Genomic DNA, 16,474 nt, shown 5'->3' with positions numbered 1-16,474 from the left:
CTGATTCCAGGGATTTATCTTGTGAGCCACCAAGAAGACAGTTAATAGCTAACTTGGCAGAACACATAATGTTCAGTAAGTATTTAGTGGGGAGTTCTTTCTGCATTTTCTCTGTGGCATTCAACTTTCTAACTAGCATGGCTTTGCTCTTCCTGTATCCTCTCTTCTTTTTTGTCTTAAAATTGTACAGTCTTTAATTCAGTCATTCTGAATAAGCCTCTTTACCAGGCTCACTGTCTTTATTGTATTTTAGAATCTTGCATCAGATTATGGTCTGCATTTCCTAGAGTGGCATAATGCCTTCTGGATTGCACTTAGTATAGGTAGCAAGCCATATCTACTTACAGAAGACTAATGTGTGAATAGCATCATCTTAGTGTTCTTCAACAATTTAAATTAATGTTTCAGAGTTGAGTTCATATAAAATAAATAATAGCTGCAGTGTATAGCTTTTAGAAATGAAATCAAAACAACACCCACATTCCATCTTGAAGTTGTTCTTGATGGAATGCATATTCTTCAATGTTGCTAACAGGCTTTTACCAATGAAAAGCTTTGTCGAGTTAAGAAACTTATGCTTATTTGTTTATAGGAATTTATATACTGCCCAAGTCAAATAACCCCACGCAGTTTACAAAGTTAAAACATAAACAATCATATCAACAACAGAACTATAGCATAGTAGATCATCTGCTATTCAAGTGATAACTGCTGGTCACTATAAAATGATTAGAAAACCACTGAAATCAATCACAAAGGGCCAGTTAAATAGCACAATCATTAATACCTAGTGAAACATGAATAAGAGGTGTCTAAGTGTACTCCCTAGGGTGTAGCATGGAAGCCATTATGGAGAAATGCTATCTTTGGGTCCATGTTTGTCTGATGTAATGCTGGGACATGCACACATGGGTGGCCAATTCCACTTGGGGGAGGGCCTCACAGTTGTGGTGGGTCTGTATATGCTGGGTAGGTATCCTGGAGCTTAGACATAGCTTAGACTTAGAAACTATAGGTATCCTGGAGCTTAGAAATACAGTAGATAACCAATGTGGCAACTGGAAAATATGTTATATGACTGTGATAGTTGCCTGGAAATATTTTGGCCGCATTTTGTACCAACTGTAACTTCTGGCTTGTTTTCAAAGGTAATCCCATAGTTATAGTGTGTTATAGTAATCTAACTGTGTGGAGATACACAGAGTTACTGGAGACATAGATTACTGTTGCCAGGGCTTCATGGTCCAAATAAGGCTAGCTGGGGATAGAGAGTAAGGTAACGACCTTGATAGAAATATGCAAGAACCGTTACTTACGCAAAAGAGGCTGAAACATTTTTTAAGTCCAGAGCAACTAGACAACATTCAGAAATGACTTAGGCCTCTGTAATTCACTGGACAATAAGAAGGGGAGGGGATACAACATAATGAGACTTGCAAGATTAATGTCAGCCCCTCTAGGTAGACTAGACCAGGAAACCAATGCCATAGGAACCCTAAAACCACTTTTATTGAGATTGGCTGTAATAACAAGATCTTGCAAGTCTGATCGTGCTGCACTTCCTCCTCCTCCTTGTAGTCCTGTGAATTAGGGATGCGTCTGGAAATGGGCAGCTAGCCAGCCAGGTCGTAGAAGGACTGTTAGAATGAAACTGAAGAAGTTCCCCTCCTAATCAGCTGAAAGATAAACGGGGTTCTAAAATGAAACAAAGCCAGTAATGGACATTTCTGTAACCAAGTTTATTTCCCTTTCAATACATCATGTTAAATAAAATTTGGTAAATATCTTGCTTTTATATAATTGGCTATCTGACATCTGAATCAAGAGACCATTTCTTAAAGTGTTGAGGTAAAGGTCAGAATGCTGCCTCTTTCAAGGCTGAAGTCATCTTGCCCTCCATCAATGAATCATTTGTTGAATGATTCTTGAATTCAGCCGTTCATTGACTTCCCTAGCCACCTAGAGGAGCCAGGAGTAGCTTGGATCCAGCATGAGGTGGCAGTGCTCACATTACAGAGAATCCTGTACATTTCATTAATATTCACAAAATCAAACACATATCAGGTATCATTGGAAGACATTGCTCCCATCATCAAGCTAGAATCTGTTCCAGTGGCATCTGACTCTAAGCATATATGCACAAATTTATTCAGAAATGATTTGTCAGTCATGTCACAGCAGGCCTCTTCCCTCCATTCCTGCCCAGTTGGGAACAGGTTATCATGAACAGGGCTGTGGGCCATGAGTTTGTGCACACAGTAAGTGTAGAGATGGAAACTCACTTCGCTGCTTTGATCATGACAGTGTAGGCCTGAACACGGAGTATGTACCTGTGAAAGGTCAAACTTACTGTTAGCTTTAGACCAGAAGTAGAAACTTGCAGTGTTGTTGATTCCCTTCTCCAATAACAATATGCTGAACACCAATTCCTACTTATACCTCCCTCTACCCATTACCATGAAAATTTAGCTCCCTGTTTTCTCTGCCCCTCTAGCTCCCCCAACCTCCCTTCCCCCCACTCCATCATAACCATACAGTCTTTAAAATAACCACCATATATCCCTTGAGTGGCGAGCTGTCTGCTAAAACCCTTCAACAGCCCCACCACACCTAGATATATAACATTGCTCTCTTACTCTAGAATGGGATTTTCCATACCATTCTGCCACTCATTTACAGACGCATTGGACCTCTTCTTTTCCAGTTCCCAACCTGAGACAATTATATCCAGGGATTCACAGATCCTACATTGTTTCTGCCTCCATTCCCCTCCATCAGGCCACCCTTGTCCAGTGTCCTCAGACCTGACAGACACACTTTGTTCACTGTTGTTTTACCTCCACTCTTCAGTTTTTGAGTGCCATTTAATTTAATTTAATTTAATTTAATTTAATTTAATTTAATTTAATTTAATTTAATTTAATTTAATGTTACAATGGATTAAAATATAGGATTTTTTGTATAAATAGTAAACATTTTGATCGGTAGAGAGGCTTTTGTGCTGCCTTGTTGCCTTGTTGAAAATGGAAAATCTTTCTGTATAAAACAAAGTGTAACCATAGTTCTTAATTCATCTGTGACTGACATTTTGTTCCTGTTGCCTTCTGAGCCCTTCAGTTGCAATGCAAAGTGCCAGTATATCTTTATTCTACTCTGTTTGCTTTTAGCTGCTAACAAATCATGTGCTGTGATGTCAACACACATTGTTGCCTGTTTGCTGCTCTACCGACACAGACAGGTAAGGCTGCTGTGCTTCTGCATTCATAAATAGAATTGCAAAGTCCCAACAATACTTAAAATATATTCTATGCTTTTGTCATCCCTACTGTATCTTACTTATCTAGTTTGTTGAGGAATAGGGTGCATTCAAAAGCTATATGTAAACTGACTTTGTTAATTGTTTATTCCTATTCTCATAAATAGGGCAAGAACCTAAACTTATTCAGTCATCTACTGAAAATCAAACTTGTTTTAATTATTCTTGTATGACACAGACTAAATATATAACTATAATGTGTCAAGAAATAAATTTCAGTATAGAAGCAATAAAGCTGCATTCCTTTTTTCTTTTTTTTTCTGATATTAATTTCAAAATCAGTGCTATGCTGAGTTACTTTATTTCTTTTCCTGGCCAAATTAGATTTAAAATTTCAAGCAACCTAATCTTTCTCTTTCTTTGAAAATGAGGAACACTTTTAAAGAGGAAGCTTTTAATATATACATAACGTTGAGTAACCTATGGAATTGTTGTGGAATGTAACTCCTACAAGCTTATCTAAGCTGCTTGTTCTGCTGTGTTCCATAGTACAATCCTGCCTTTCATTTGCTTTACCTTCCTTCTCCTTTGAGCAGTGTTGTCCAAACTTGGCCACTTTAAGATGAGTGGACTTCAACTCCCAGAATTCCCCAGCCAGCCATGCTGGCTGGGGAGTTCTGGGAGTTGAAGTCCACTCATCTTAAAGTGGCCAAGTTTGGACAACACTGCCTTTGAGGAATTCTAATGGAGAATGCAGGGCATGTTCAGGATTAAATAACTGAACCTTTAAACTGAAGACGAAAAGCACTTCTCAGTGTTTCAATGCTTCAGAGAGGGCTATTTGTCTCTTTGCTAGTTACACAATAGATTAACATTTTTTAGCATTTTTTTCAGTTTCAATATTGTAATTCTCAAATACAAAAGATGCAACAGTAAAACATTATTAAAGCTATAGATCTGCAGTAAGAGTTGTTCATGGCCATTACACAAGCAAACAAACCAACAAAATATTTATAATGCCCCCTTCCCTCCAATATGTTGTTTCAGGCCACGATTCTTAAGCATCATAAAAAGTGATTTCAGTATTGCCTAGGATCATACCAACTTTCCTTGGGAATTACTCTAAGCAATCCTACTTAGGATTTCTTAACCTAGGGTTCCAAGTTGTAATCCAATATATACATAATGTTGAGTCTTTCTTTGAGTTTCCTTCAATATTTATTTATTTTTATTTCTGTAGTACTCTTCCTTCTAAATGATCTACAAAAGGAAGTTGTAGGTTAGATCTTAAATGAAACCATCATAAAAAATCAACAGTGATTAAAACAAAAAATATGAACATTAAAAACTATGTTTATTTTAAGAAAACAGAAAACTAAAACCAATAATAGGCCAATTTAAAGGCAGTCTAATCCTGGAGTATTTGTCACCCTTATTGCCTTAGCAAATAGGAACATCTTCAGCTGTTTCTGAAAGAAAAATGTGGCCAAACAAGCTTCTTTTCTGGAGACTTGTATAATTGGAGAGCTTATCATTCAGCTTGCTACTTCTAAATTGGAGAGCTACATTCATCTAAACTAAACTCACTGGTGGCACCACAGCCTAAAGTGATAATCAGTTTTAGGCACACAGTATCTAGATTATCAGAAGGTTTTAATCATGTTACCTAGATGCACACTTACCGCAGTTACAGCCAAGATTTATTCAGTTTGCATTGAAATGTTGACAGATTTAAATAAAAGATTTTCTAACTTTTAAAAACAGCTTATTGACTTCAATACTTTGTCTAGGGAATTGATCTTTCCAAGCTGGTGGAAGATTTCTTCTCCATGAAGGAGGAGGTCCTGGCTCGGGACTACGACTTGGGATTTTCAGGGAATTCTGAAGATATTGTCATGCATGCTATCCATTTGTTAGGGAACTGTATAACTATCACAAACACCAGTCGGAATAATGAGTTCTTCATCACTCCCAGCACGACTGTTCCTGCTGTCTTTGAACTCAGCTTTTATAGCAATGGGATACTGCATGTCTTCTTCAAAGAGGCTATCATTGGTATGATCTAAAACTGTCCTTATTCTAATGCCTGAAATACTGTGGCTAAATGTTGTGGTTACCATTTAAGAGGTTGGGTTTGACATATGCAGTAATTTAAGCGTAAGTTTGAATGTAACTTTTCTTTTGCTTCAGCATGTAGTCTTCATGCTTTACTGAATAAAAGGCATAGAAATGGTATCAGTGGGATTCTGCCCAATGTGGTTAGTCAAGAACAGCTGGTCCGAAAAGCTGCCAACCTCTGTTATTTGCTGTCTAATGAAGGAACTGTTTCATTGGTAAGTGTTTGGATGCAAATTTGCATGACACACATACTGCTGCTACCACCGTATCATCTGTGTTATGTTACAGTATTGAGGGTCCAATGGAAGCATACTGGAGTTCTTAAAAAGGGGAGATGAAGGAAGAAGGGCAGAGAAACAGGTAGTTGCAAGCACTAGCAGTTTCCAGTGTGCTTTACGCACAAAAGTGGCAGACAAGCACGCTTTATATCACACACATCTTATGTCCAAAATGTGACCAGAAAAGAGGAAGACTGTTGACGAAGACAATAAATAAATAACACACATAGACGTCTAGAAATGTAAAGTTTCTGAAAGTTTTAAGCTAAGAGAAAAATTGATATATATTTCATACTTCTTTTTAAATACCTTTACAGATAGATTTATTCTCTTACTTTACAAAATGTATTATATATAATTTGCTTTGTTTGTGAGAGCATATTTGGTGTATAAAAGTGGAAAAATACTTTATCCAGACAATAATTCTAATTTATTTTCCTCCAAGAGTAAAGGAAAGAGATGCTGAAAAAACTACAGTATTTTTCTGGGGGAAAAACTGAGGAAAAGTGGGGAAAACTAGGGTCACGATATATATTTAACCACATGAAACATTGTCTAATCAATCTCATTTTTTGATCTCAAGTATTAATATTATCGGCAGACTGTGGTTATGAATTACATACTAGAGGAGATGCTAAATAGATGAATTTCCAGCAGACACTGGGCAATTTAGACCCAACAGTCTACTGAGTTAAAAACCAATCCATTCTGCATTAGGATTTGGATTTTTCATCAAGTTGAAGCAAGCCCTAATTTAAAGTGTGACAGATAATCTGTGTCAAGCATTAGAGCTGATAGCGTAAAAGAGAGCAGATTGGAGCAAGCAGTATAGAAAAATATTCAGCAATAATTGAAATAATAGGAAAATGTCACACATTGAGATAAGTGATGGCTGATAAGCTTTCAACCTTCTGGAATAGCTTTTGAGTTGAAACCTTAAGCAGTAGATAGAGTCTCAAAATATGGGAGAAAGGGAGGTTGCCTTCAAGCAATCTGATTCTGTAATTGTTTCTTCTTTTGCTCTCAGTTTCAAAATATGTTGGAATTAGAACATAGGCATTAGCCGTGTTTCCACTGAAATAGGAAAATACAGAAAAATTTGCAAGCATTCTTGCAAATGCATCCACAGATGTGAGCTACACATTTACTTTACTACCTGTTCCAGACATATAACTATTATTGACCTGAGGTAGCTGCAGAGGAAATTAACACTTCCATTTAATGAAATCTACTTTTCTTAGAAGAAATTCCTGCTCATTTTATGCAAGAGAGTATTCAAAAATAGTAATTAATAGAGAAAAATAGTACATTGAGAGAGAACTGTCATAAGTGAGTGACCTGACTTGTTTTCCTGTTCAGCCCTGTCAGCTGTTGTGTCAAGTATGCCATGAAGCAATTGAACAGTTCATACAATATGGAATTCTCCTAGTAGCAGAGGTAAGATGTTGATGGTGTGTTATATGTATCTGGATAATTCTGTATTTGTAGGCGTGGAAGTATAATGTTCGGCAATTTTTTATACTCATTTCACTGCAGAAAATCTTTTGAAAAGTCTTCTTCAACTCAAGATAACTTTTGGTCCTTAGAATGTTCAGCATTCTATACCTGCAAGGAATTAAGAATTAAGTTGGCTATTAAATGTACGATATATTGGTTGGTTTTTTTTCCAGTGTGCTTGTCTGACTCAGTTCCTTTAAGCTCAGGAGTTGAAATCAGACATCTGTTTTGTTGTTGTTGTTGATTTTTAGGTATACTGGTTCCTTGCATGGAATGCTTTTATTTGTCCATTAACGTCATTGTATAAATCTTCATGATTACTATTAATCATTTAGATTAAAGCATTCAAATTTTCTAGAGATTAGTCTAAGGACATTATCCTGATACTAGTGTAGGGAGAACTAGACAGAAATTAATTTTGTGTGAAGGAGGATTTGTTAAACACAAAGATCTATTACATCCAAAGGTTTTCTTTCCCTTCCTGGGAGATCAGCTATAGTCACTTAGCAAGACAGCTTGCTGAATGGCATAAATTTTGGTGGCCGTGTTAGGTTCTGTTGAAAGACCTCTTTTTCCCCAAATGCTCTATCAGTAACAAAGTGTTGGAGCAGGAGCCAGATTGCTTTTGCTTTCACAGTGTATATCCACTGGACTGTCTGACTGATGAATCTTCTCAGTATCTTCTAAGGCACCATATTTTTACTCAGCCCCCACGCATCATCCACCAATCCACCCAATATTCCTAGTGCTGTCTAGATGCAATTTGGAACTGTATATCCTTTCCTATGTTGCTGGTTTTAAAAAATCCATTCTTAAAGGGATCTCAGTAAGCTTCAGGTGGGTACCATTTTCTTTCTTTTTTCAAACGGTGCTTAATTTTCTGGCACTATGAAGAGATATCATTACGTATGAGACTATGAATATGGGCATGCGTGCATATATGTCTGTGTATAGATAGATAGATTCATCCATGGCCTAATTAGGCAGCTAACAATACAATAATAAAAATGCAGTAGTTAAAGTCAGCACAGCAGAAGCAGCTTAACTAGAGTAATTTTGGGGAAGGACAAAAAACTTAGCCAAGAGCAAGTGAACTGGAGAAATCTGCAAGTAAAAAGAACAGCACATACAAGCTCAGTCTTCCTAGTTCCAAGTATTAATTATATAGGTTAAAAATAGGAAGCATCCTTGTGATTGTAGCACAGAATTCTCTGGGAGCTGGAACTATCAAACTATGAAGCTCAAATATTTGTATTTGTGAAAATTGCTATAGAGGGAATTATTTAAAATTTTGGAATTGTGAAAAGTCTTAAAACACCTCAGGCATTTTTAAAACCTAATGCACAAAATATACTAGAAGAATATTTCTGTAGTGGGTTGAATTGGTTCCATTTCTATGAAATTCAGCAGCAGAGGCTTTCTGCAAACTGATGTTTCCAGTGACAGGTAACACCTAGATTTTAATATTAAAGGAACTGTCTTTAACAACTAGCTTTGTTTTCAGTGAAAAGCATAATAGTGAGAAGAATGCAAGCCAACTTTTGTCATTAATTGTGCAAAGTTAATTCAGCATCTTTGGTTTATAAAGAGAGAGAGAGATATGATTTATTTGGAAGTGAATAGTTGGGTCTTTGCTAACACCTGACGTGACTAGAAAAAAAATTTGGTGGCTGTCCAAAAGCAGTATTCAAAATGGCAAAAAAAAAAAATAAATGTTATGATCCTTACTGCTTTATTTTTCTATTTTAAGCAGGATGAACAGGAGGATATTAGTTCTAGCCTTACAGAACAGCACTGGGAAAAGAATATCCCAGAGCCATTGTCTTGGAGGAGTGATGAGGAGGATGAAGACAGTGACTTTGGTGAAGAACAACGGGATTGCTACTTGAAGGTACTATATAGACTTGTAGGAGCAATTCTTTTTAAAAAAATTATTTATATCTATTAAGAATTTTTACCTAGAATAAAAGACTAATCAAAAGAAAAGAAAAGAAGGGAAGAGAAAAGGGAAGAAAAAAGTGCAAGAAATGAAAAAGAGAAAATAAAAAAAGTAAAATTTAGAAATATATGAATAACTTCTGACCTTCCTTTCCACTAATAATTACATTACAGGAATTATTACTCTTCCTCCCTCTTAGATGTTGTACAGATCCCTTCAGCCCCTCATTTAATCCACATCTTTCTTAATCTTCAAATCCATAAATCATTATTTCATTTCTTTCTCCTTTCAGCAAAAGTCCATATAAGGTTTCCAATCTTTCAGAAAAGTTTTTTTTGTTTTTTCTCTGACCAGACAGGTCAATTTTGCCACTTCTGCAAATTCTGACATTTTCAGAATCCATTCCTTCACTGTGGAAATTCATTGTTCTTCCATTGACAAAATCAGTCTACCATGTCTTTTCTAATTCATTGTCCCAATAAAAAGAATTCTGGTTTCTTCACAATATTAATTTTTAAATTCCTTTGCAACATTGTGTGAATCTGTATCCAAAATTTCTTAGCTTTCTCACAAGTCCACCATGCATGATAAAATGTTCCCTCATGCTTTTCACATTTCTAGCATTAGTTTGAAATACCTTTGTAGATTTTTGTTAATTTCTCTGGTATCATATACTAACAATATATAATTTTATAAAATTTTTCTCTTAAATTATGACACAATGCAAATTTAATACCAGTTACCCACATTCTCTCCTAGGTGTCCATCTTGACTTAGGAGCAACTCTTGATGGTTTCATATTCACAGCTGTTCAGAAGTTTTCTATTTTGAAAGCACTTACAGCTGTCAGACTGACTTTGTTCCTCTATTGGAAAATGAAGAATGTCTCTGGATCAGTTAATTTTGGTTCTTCTTTAGAGAACTGAGACTGTTTCTAAGAAATAAGTCCAGAATTCTTTTTGGCAGATTTTGAGATCCTATGATTTCCATGTGTTGCTGAATTACAACTTGTAGCAATACCACAATTGTTTTAACCACAGTTGGGTGAACAACCCAGAAAAAAACAGAAAAAGCAGTCATGGGGCTTTTTTTCGCCTTCTTTTTTTCATTGCTCTTGCTTTGTGTCTCTGTGGATTGATTAGAGGCTTGCACAGGACAAAATACTGAGACAAACAAATACAAATAAACAAGGAAGCCACAAAGCAGACCATGTTTCCTGTTTGCATCTTGTGCTAAACCAGAGTTGCACTCAATAAGCCAACAACAATCCTAGTTTTAAACAATAGCTTACCACTTAAGACAAACCATAGTTTATTCCCTGGCATCCCTCCCCAAACTTGGTAATGTCTGGGGTATAGTGTGTGGACCCAGCACTGTGTACAGCTTTTGTTGCATCATCTTCCATTGTTAGTGATTGTTGTTTTTTAGTGTTATGCTTGTCTTACCAGGTGAGCCAGTCACAGGAACACCAGCAGTACATCACCTTCCTGCAAAAGCTGCTAGGGCCGTTACTGGAGGCATATAGTACAGCCGCCGTCTTCATCCATAACTTCAGTGGACCTGTCAGGGAAACAGAATATCTTCAAAAATTACACAAATACTTAATAACAAGAACAGAAAAGAATGCTGCAGTGTATGGTATGTCAAATAGTTACTTTTCTGTAGATTTAATTATATATATTTATATTTAGCCAAGGGTTTTTTAAGTCTATAAATTAACAATATAATTTTAATATTATATTCACAGCTGAGAGTGCCACCTATTGCCTTGCAAAAAATGCAGTTAAAGTCTTTAAAGACATGGGGGTAAGTCTAGATATTTATTACTTTATAATGATTATAGCATACCTAAACATGAATCCTTCGTATGTAATGTTATGTATGCATGTAATGTATGCAATCAATTTTACTTATTCATTTCTTACTTTTTAATGTGTTCATTCTTAATCTGATTATAATATAAAATGATAAATTTTAGCAATATTAAAGAGCACCAATCTTTTCAGGTACTAGGCATCATCACGTGTGGTGTGTGTTCCCATAAAATAAACTACCCCAAATTTTGGCAGCTTTTGAGAAATGTGGGGATTTTCATGAGATCTTGCATGATCTTGCATATGAGTGCCTACTGTCTTGTGAGGACTGATGCAGGAACACTAACACCTCATTAAATGTGATGATCTTGTGACACTTAGTCCATTTCATTTTTTTAATTAATTTTGAATGCATGTAGATACCTGTTGCCTGTGAGCATCATGTTCCAACCTCTGGGCTCTGCTAATTCAAGTTATTAACTCAAATTATCCAAATTATACTATGTTAGAGTATTACTGTGTCTCTGAATATGTTTGTTAAATTAAGCGGCCATTTCTGGGGAAAATATTCTGCAATTAATCTAATAGGATAAAAACTGAAATGTTTTATTTTTGAATGATAGAATGTAGAACACTTTTAAATACATATAGCTAAGTGCCATACACATTGATAACTGTGTTAAAATAAGAGTTTGCTTACCCATTATTACCCCAGATTACAACTTCCTTTGCTATTTCAGTCAGGCCAAGAACAGCTCATAGTTACTTGATTTACTTAGACAAGAGCTGATGTTGTGAGATTAAGACTGAACCTAGTGTTTAGATTTCCAGAACTGTTTGTCTACACTTCTTGTCTGTTACCTACATAGAATCAATGTATATTATTATTGTTGACAAATATGCAATGTGCCTAGAAGATACTATGGAAACTGTTTTTTTTTTTCTTGCAGGTATTTAAGGAGACAAAACAGAAGAGAGAGAGCATTTTGGAACTCAGCAGTACTTTTCTACCTCATTGTAATCGGCAAAAACTATTGGAATTTATTCTGAGTTTTATTGTACTGTAGAATATCTCTCAACTTCTCCTAGTAGACTTGGAGAATGTGATGCTTCAGGGTTTGCTTCTGCTTCCATAGTTTGAGTAGTGCCATTTTTGGCAAGGCCTTATCTGACCCAAGCCATAAGAAGACAAGTGCCTTCTTACATACGCATATATGGGACTTCAAGATTTAGAATTCAAACACATTGCTAACATCCAACAGGTTCAGTCATGTTTGCACAACCCCCAGATTTTTCCATGACTCTGTATCCAGTACTACGGGTTTTACTTTGCAAAGTACTACATGTGCTACAAAACTAATCATTGACAAATGCACACATATATTTGCCAGCAATCTGCCAGATTTGAACTGCACAAAATAATTTGGATTAATATTTGAACTTTGCAGAAGCTTTGTCAGCGTAACTACTTCATTGTATTCAGTACTGCAAATTAATGGTTTTTAGGAAAATTAAAGAGGGGGGGTCGGAAAGGGCATATAATATTTTATTCTACTGACTAGTATGGTAATGTAGTAAACAAAAGGAGTAAAGTAGTCACCAGGATCTCATTAAAGTCAGTTGAACAGCAAACAACCTGCACAGAATGTGTTCCAAGTAGCAAAATATGAGTATAAAGATTTGTTCTTTCTCCCACATAAGAATTCAGAACTCATATATTGGCATACTAAAGAAATAGATGAAATGGATTTGTCTCCAAAAGTACTCAAAGCTTTTCCTGATTAGCATTTAAACCAAAAGTGTAATGTTCATATTCTCCTTGCAAGCATTTGGAACTCAGAAATAACTGTGGCTTAAGCCCTGTAAATTCAAGAAATAATCTAAGCATTTCATAAATACATTAGCTCATTCTAATCTTGATTAATTTTGGATGGAGGGTGGTTTGCTATCATAAAGCTTTTACAAGCAATACTGCTCAAACCCATGAGTAATTTGAACTTTGAAGTGTATAATATGATAACATAAATTGCATGCAACTTATTCTTGGATAGTCTTATAGAAGGCAATATCTTCCAAACTGGATTACAAAATGAAATCTGCAGGCTCATACACATTATATCAGCTGAAGCAATAAGCAAGGCATTTATTTTTAAGAGAGACAACTTGTTGCCTTATTCCTTGAAGAAACTTTGCCACTGCAGTGTTAACACTGTTTCTCAACTTCATTCTTTTTTTTTCTTATCTGAAGTTGAGGAATAGTTTGATTATGAAAATCCATTTTAGCTTTTTTTTTTTTTTAATGCCTGAATACTAATAGCATACCACTTTCACTCTGATACAGAACTTCTGGGCAGTTTTAATTTGGGTCTACTTGATTCTGGGTTTACTCCACATTTGTGAAGCTAGTATTTTCTATAAACATTGCAATGGTTTTTTTTTTTTTCAGTATTATCCTGCAGTTTTGAATGACAGGAACAACTATGCACATTTGTCATCATAAAACAGGTGCTTTAAAACATGTTAAGATAAATATTTGAACCAAAGTTGCATCTGATCAATGACAGCAATAGTCAGAAAATCTGATTTGTTTGTTCTTTTACAGCAGGATAGCAGCTGAAATGAAGTTCACTTGTTCTATTAAACTTAGCTACATAGGGCAATTATTGTTGCTCATGTGAAGTATTCATTAAAACTGAATGTATTTTGAATAGCAATTTCTAAAGACTGATGATGGCTTCCAATTAAGGTCAGATAGTAGGTGCTTGTAAATAAATAACTTCCTGTAGTTTTATTGTAGTTCAGTAAACATTTATTGTATTAATAGAATTAAGATTGTGTATTATAAAATAGAGCCAAGCAATATATTGTAAATGACATTTGGCTCATTTTAATGAAAATATTCTGTCTAATTTAAAGAAATGAGGGGCTAGGAATTAGTTTGGACACTAGAAAATAATTGCTAGTTGTCATTTCATGAGGATAACTTATTACATTATTAAAATATTCTTTAGCTGGTGGCAGTGTTCATTTGAATTAAAGAGAGATGCAGTGTATTGTAACTACTGAATGTGAAAATATGTTTTTAAGTGTCATAAGCAGAGAGATTTTGCATGTGCAGAAATGTGAATCTGGGAGTGTTGTTCAGGGGCAGAGGTTCGTGGCACGGATGTGAATGTGCACCTAGTTTGGCTTCTCCATGAAGGTAAAGCACCGAGTTCTTTACTACAAAGCTGCTAAATAGAATGCTACTTTTGTGGGGTGTTATTTTCAAACCGTCATCTTACTATTCTAAGGCGGGGTCTTCATTTTCAGTTCTAAAAAAACCTTATGGTTCCTAATTCTGGTTCTAGAAATAAAAAATAGATACTAAAATGCATTTGTTGACAACTTACTGAAAAATAACATGGTAATCTAAAGGACAACATTCTATGTACATTTGTTTGTTGTCTGCTGTGTAGAATGATAAAGTTACCCATTCAGTGAATGATTTTCTAAGATTACATGGTTGTAACAACTCTAATCCTTAAGTGTACATGATTTTCCCAATTACCTTGCCTGTATAATTTTTTTTTTTAATAATATTGGCATGATATTTTAACAGATAAAGGGTTAGGGTAGAATTGCAGAAGAGAAACAAAAAACTGTAGCTGGTATCTATTTCTGCTTGTGAAACCAAATGAAGTCTTGAAAATTATTAACGTTACTTTTTCCCTTTAACATCTTTGTTTCTTTTGTAAGAAGCACAGCTGCACGGTCATTGTATTTTAATAAATAATTGAAACTGTTTTGGTGTAATGCGACTAAGTCTTTAGAGAATAGAAAAAAAATATGAGCATTCCCTACTGGTTCCTGATGTTTTCTGTGAAACAGTCTTGTCTAAGTTTGATACATCTGATGATCATCTGTTAGAGAAATTGCTCTGCAGGAAAAAAAACCCACAATTCACTAAATAGTTAATCACAATCCACTCTTTTACAGTAAGAAAGTATTAGTCTACCTAAAGACACTATGCTTTCTACAATGCTTGGCAGTGATATCTTTTCGCTAATGGAAAGCCGGTTTTGATCTTCAAGTATAAGCACTAAATGGCCAAGTAATTTGGGGCAGGATAAGGCCATTGCTCACAGTATGATTTAGTAGCAGATCCTGTGCTCTACAATACTCTTCTAACTGGATTCCATCTACAGGAGTAGAGTTTCACTGACCAGTTTAGCACTAAATTGTCTTTTTTAAGCCAATCAGAGTAATGGTTTAGGTGGTAGTTGAACAACACTTCAGGAATTAGTCTATTTAAGCCACATCAACACAAAAGAATTAGAAGTGTAAGAAAATTAAAGAATAGTGGAGCATGATGCACTTCTTCACTGCCGGTATAGAAAGAAGGCCAGTTTGAAAAGAGCTCCAGAGCTTTGGCCTCACAACATCAGCATGTTGAAAATTGGCCTCTAGCTCAACTGCAGTATCACTGTGTATTTCTGTGGATGAAACATTGCGTTACTATTCTTCCTGGAGGTTTTCAAATGGAAGGTTTGGGTGGTTTAGTGGATTCCTACTGTGAGTAGGAGGTTTGAATGAGATGACTACAAGGTTTCCTGTGACTCGTGGCTTAATATTCTGTATTCTGTATTAAGGTGACTTAATATTTTATATTAAGGAGAGTGATACTCTTAATCCAGCGATCCTAATCTGGAAAAGAAAAAAAAAAGCATAATATTTTGAAAGACAGTCGTTATTTAGGGTGAAGTCAGTGGCTCAGAATGAGCTTTATATTATGCAGTTGCCTTTGCAAAGCCCTTGAGGTTGCATCCAAGTTTTGGAGTGTCATGTAAGTAATTTGCTGTGGAAAAATTCTTTGGGTCTTTTCACCAAGCTATTTTTGGATGATTCTCATATTACACTTGTATGTATTTTGTTCATAATAAGCCATGGGAAAATCTTTGAAGACTGCTTAGATAAATCTATTGCCCTGAAAGGACTGTGATTAGGAATAAACCAGGATTTTCTTCTTTCTCTTCCAACTGGAAAAGTGGTTGTTCATCAATAACTGATTTGGATTTGGAAGCCTTTGGCTACAGCCCTCAGGTTATGTTCTAATTAATTGGAGAAAAGAGACTTAAGCTGGAATGAAAACACTATTACTGGCTATGTGTGTGTCAAGCTTAATTTTTATTGATAGTGGCTGTATTGCTAGGCTCCCTTCTATGTAAATGTCTAGCATTTTGCAAAGTCATTGGATGTCAAATTAAAACACCTTTTAATCCTTCAGTCTTTGTGAAATTCAATTTGTCTCATAACATCATTCTATTAACCAGACTTGAATTCAGTTTTTCATTGAATGAAATATGGTAGTAGCAATGTCCCATGAAGAGTTCATGAACATAGCACAAAAGCACTACCAAATAAAAAAATAAGAATATAGCTGATAGCATTTTTAAGAAGTTGGAAGTAGAAATTGATAGAATCATTACATGCCTGCCAAAAGGTAAGGTCTTTGTCACCTGAATATATGTTGTCAGGCTGGACATACAAAGGACTACTATAGAGTGGTAGCACCCAAAGAAAAGCTCCCAAG

General features: G+C 35.5%; 1 protein-coding gene across 4 annotated transcripts in view; it reads left to right on the top strand.

Moving 5' to 3' along the window:
* GPAM (glycerol-3-phosphate acyltransferase, mitochondrial) overlaps window positions 1–16,167 on the top strand; it is a 42,067-nt gene extending 25,900 nt beyond the window's left edge. For 3 of the 4 annotated variants that reach the window (XM_088131778.1, XM_088131776.1, XM_088131777.1), the window contains 9 exons: window positions 1–75; window positions 3,168–3,238; window positions 5,047–5,311; window positions 5,447–5,589; window positions 7,012–7,089; window positions 8,900–9,040; window positions 10,537–10,726; window positions 10,836–10,894; window positions 11,853–16,167. The exon at window positions 1–75 is cut by the window's left edge and continues 41 nt beyond it. In XM_088131778.1, the coding sequence (XP_087987904.1) occupies window positions 1–75; window positions 3,168–3,238; window positions 5,047–5,311; window positions 5,447–5,589; window positions 7,012–7,089; window positions 8,900–9,040; window positions 10,537–10,726; window positions 10,836–10,894; window positions 11,853–11,969 (1,139 nt within the window). In that variant the 3' untranslated portion in view covers window positions 11,970–16,167. The remainder of the gene's footprint in view (window positions 76–3,167; window positions 3,239–5,046; window positions 5,312–5,446; window positions 5,590–7,011; window positions 7,090–8,899; window positions 9,041–10,536; window positions 10,727–10,835; window positions 10,895–11,852) is intronic. The other variant, XM_088131779.1, reaches the window with a different exon arrangement.
* Window positions 16,168–16,474: the final 307 nt, after the last annotated feature.

Source organism: Python bivittatus, unplaced genomic scaffold (assembly GCF_059951505.1).
Source record: "Python bivittatus isolate LINGU-HERP-01145 unplaced genomic scaffold, Pbiv_v1 ctg000980_np1212, whole genome shotgun sequence".
NCBI classification, from domain to species: domain Eukaryota; kingdom Metazoa; phylum Chordata; class Lepidosauria; order Squamata; family Pythonidae; genus Python; species Python bivittatus.
Note: the sequence above shows the minus strand (reverse complement) of the source record. Positions and strands in the feature narration are given on the sequence as shown.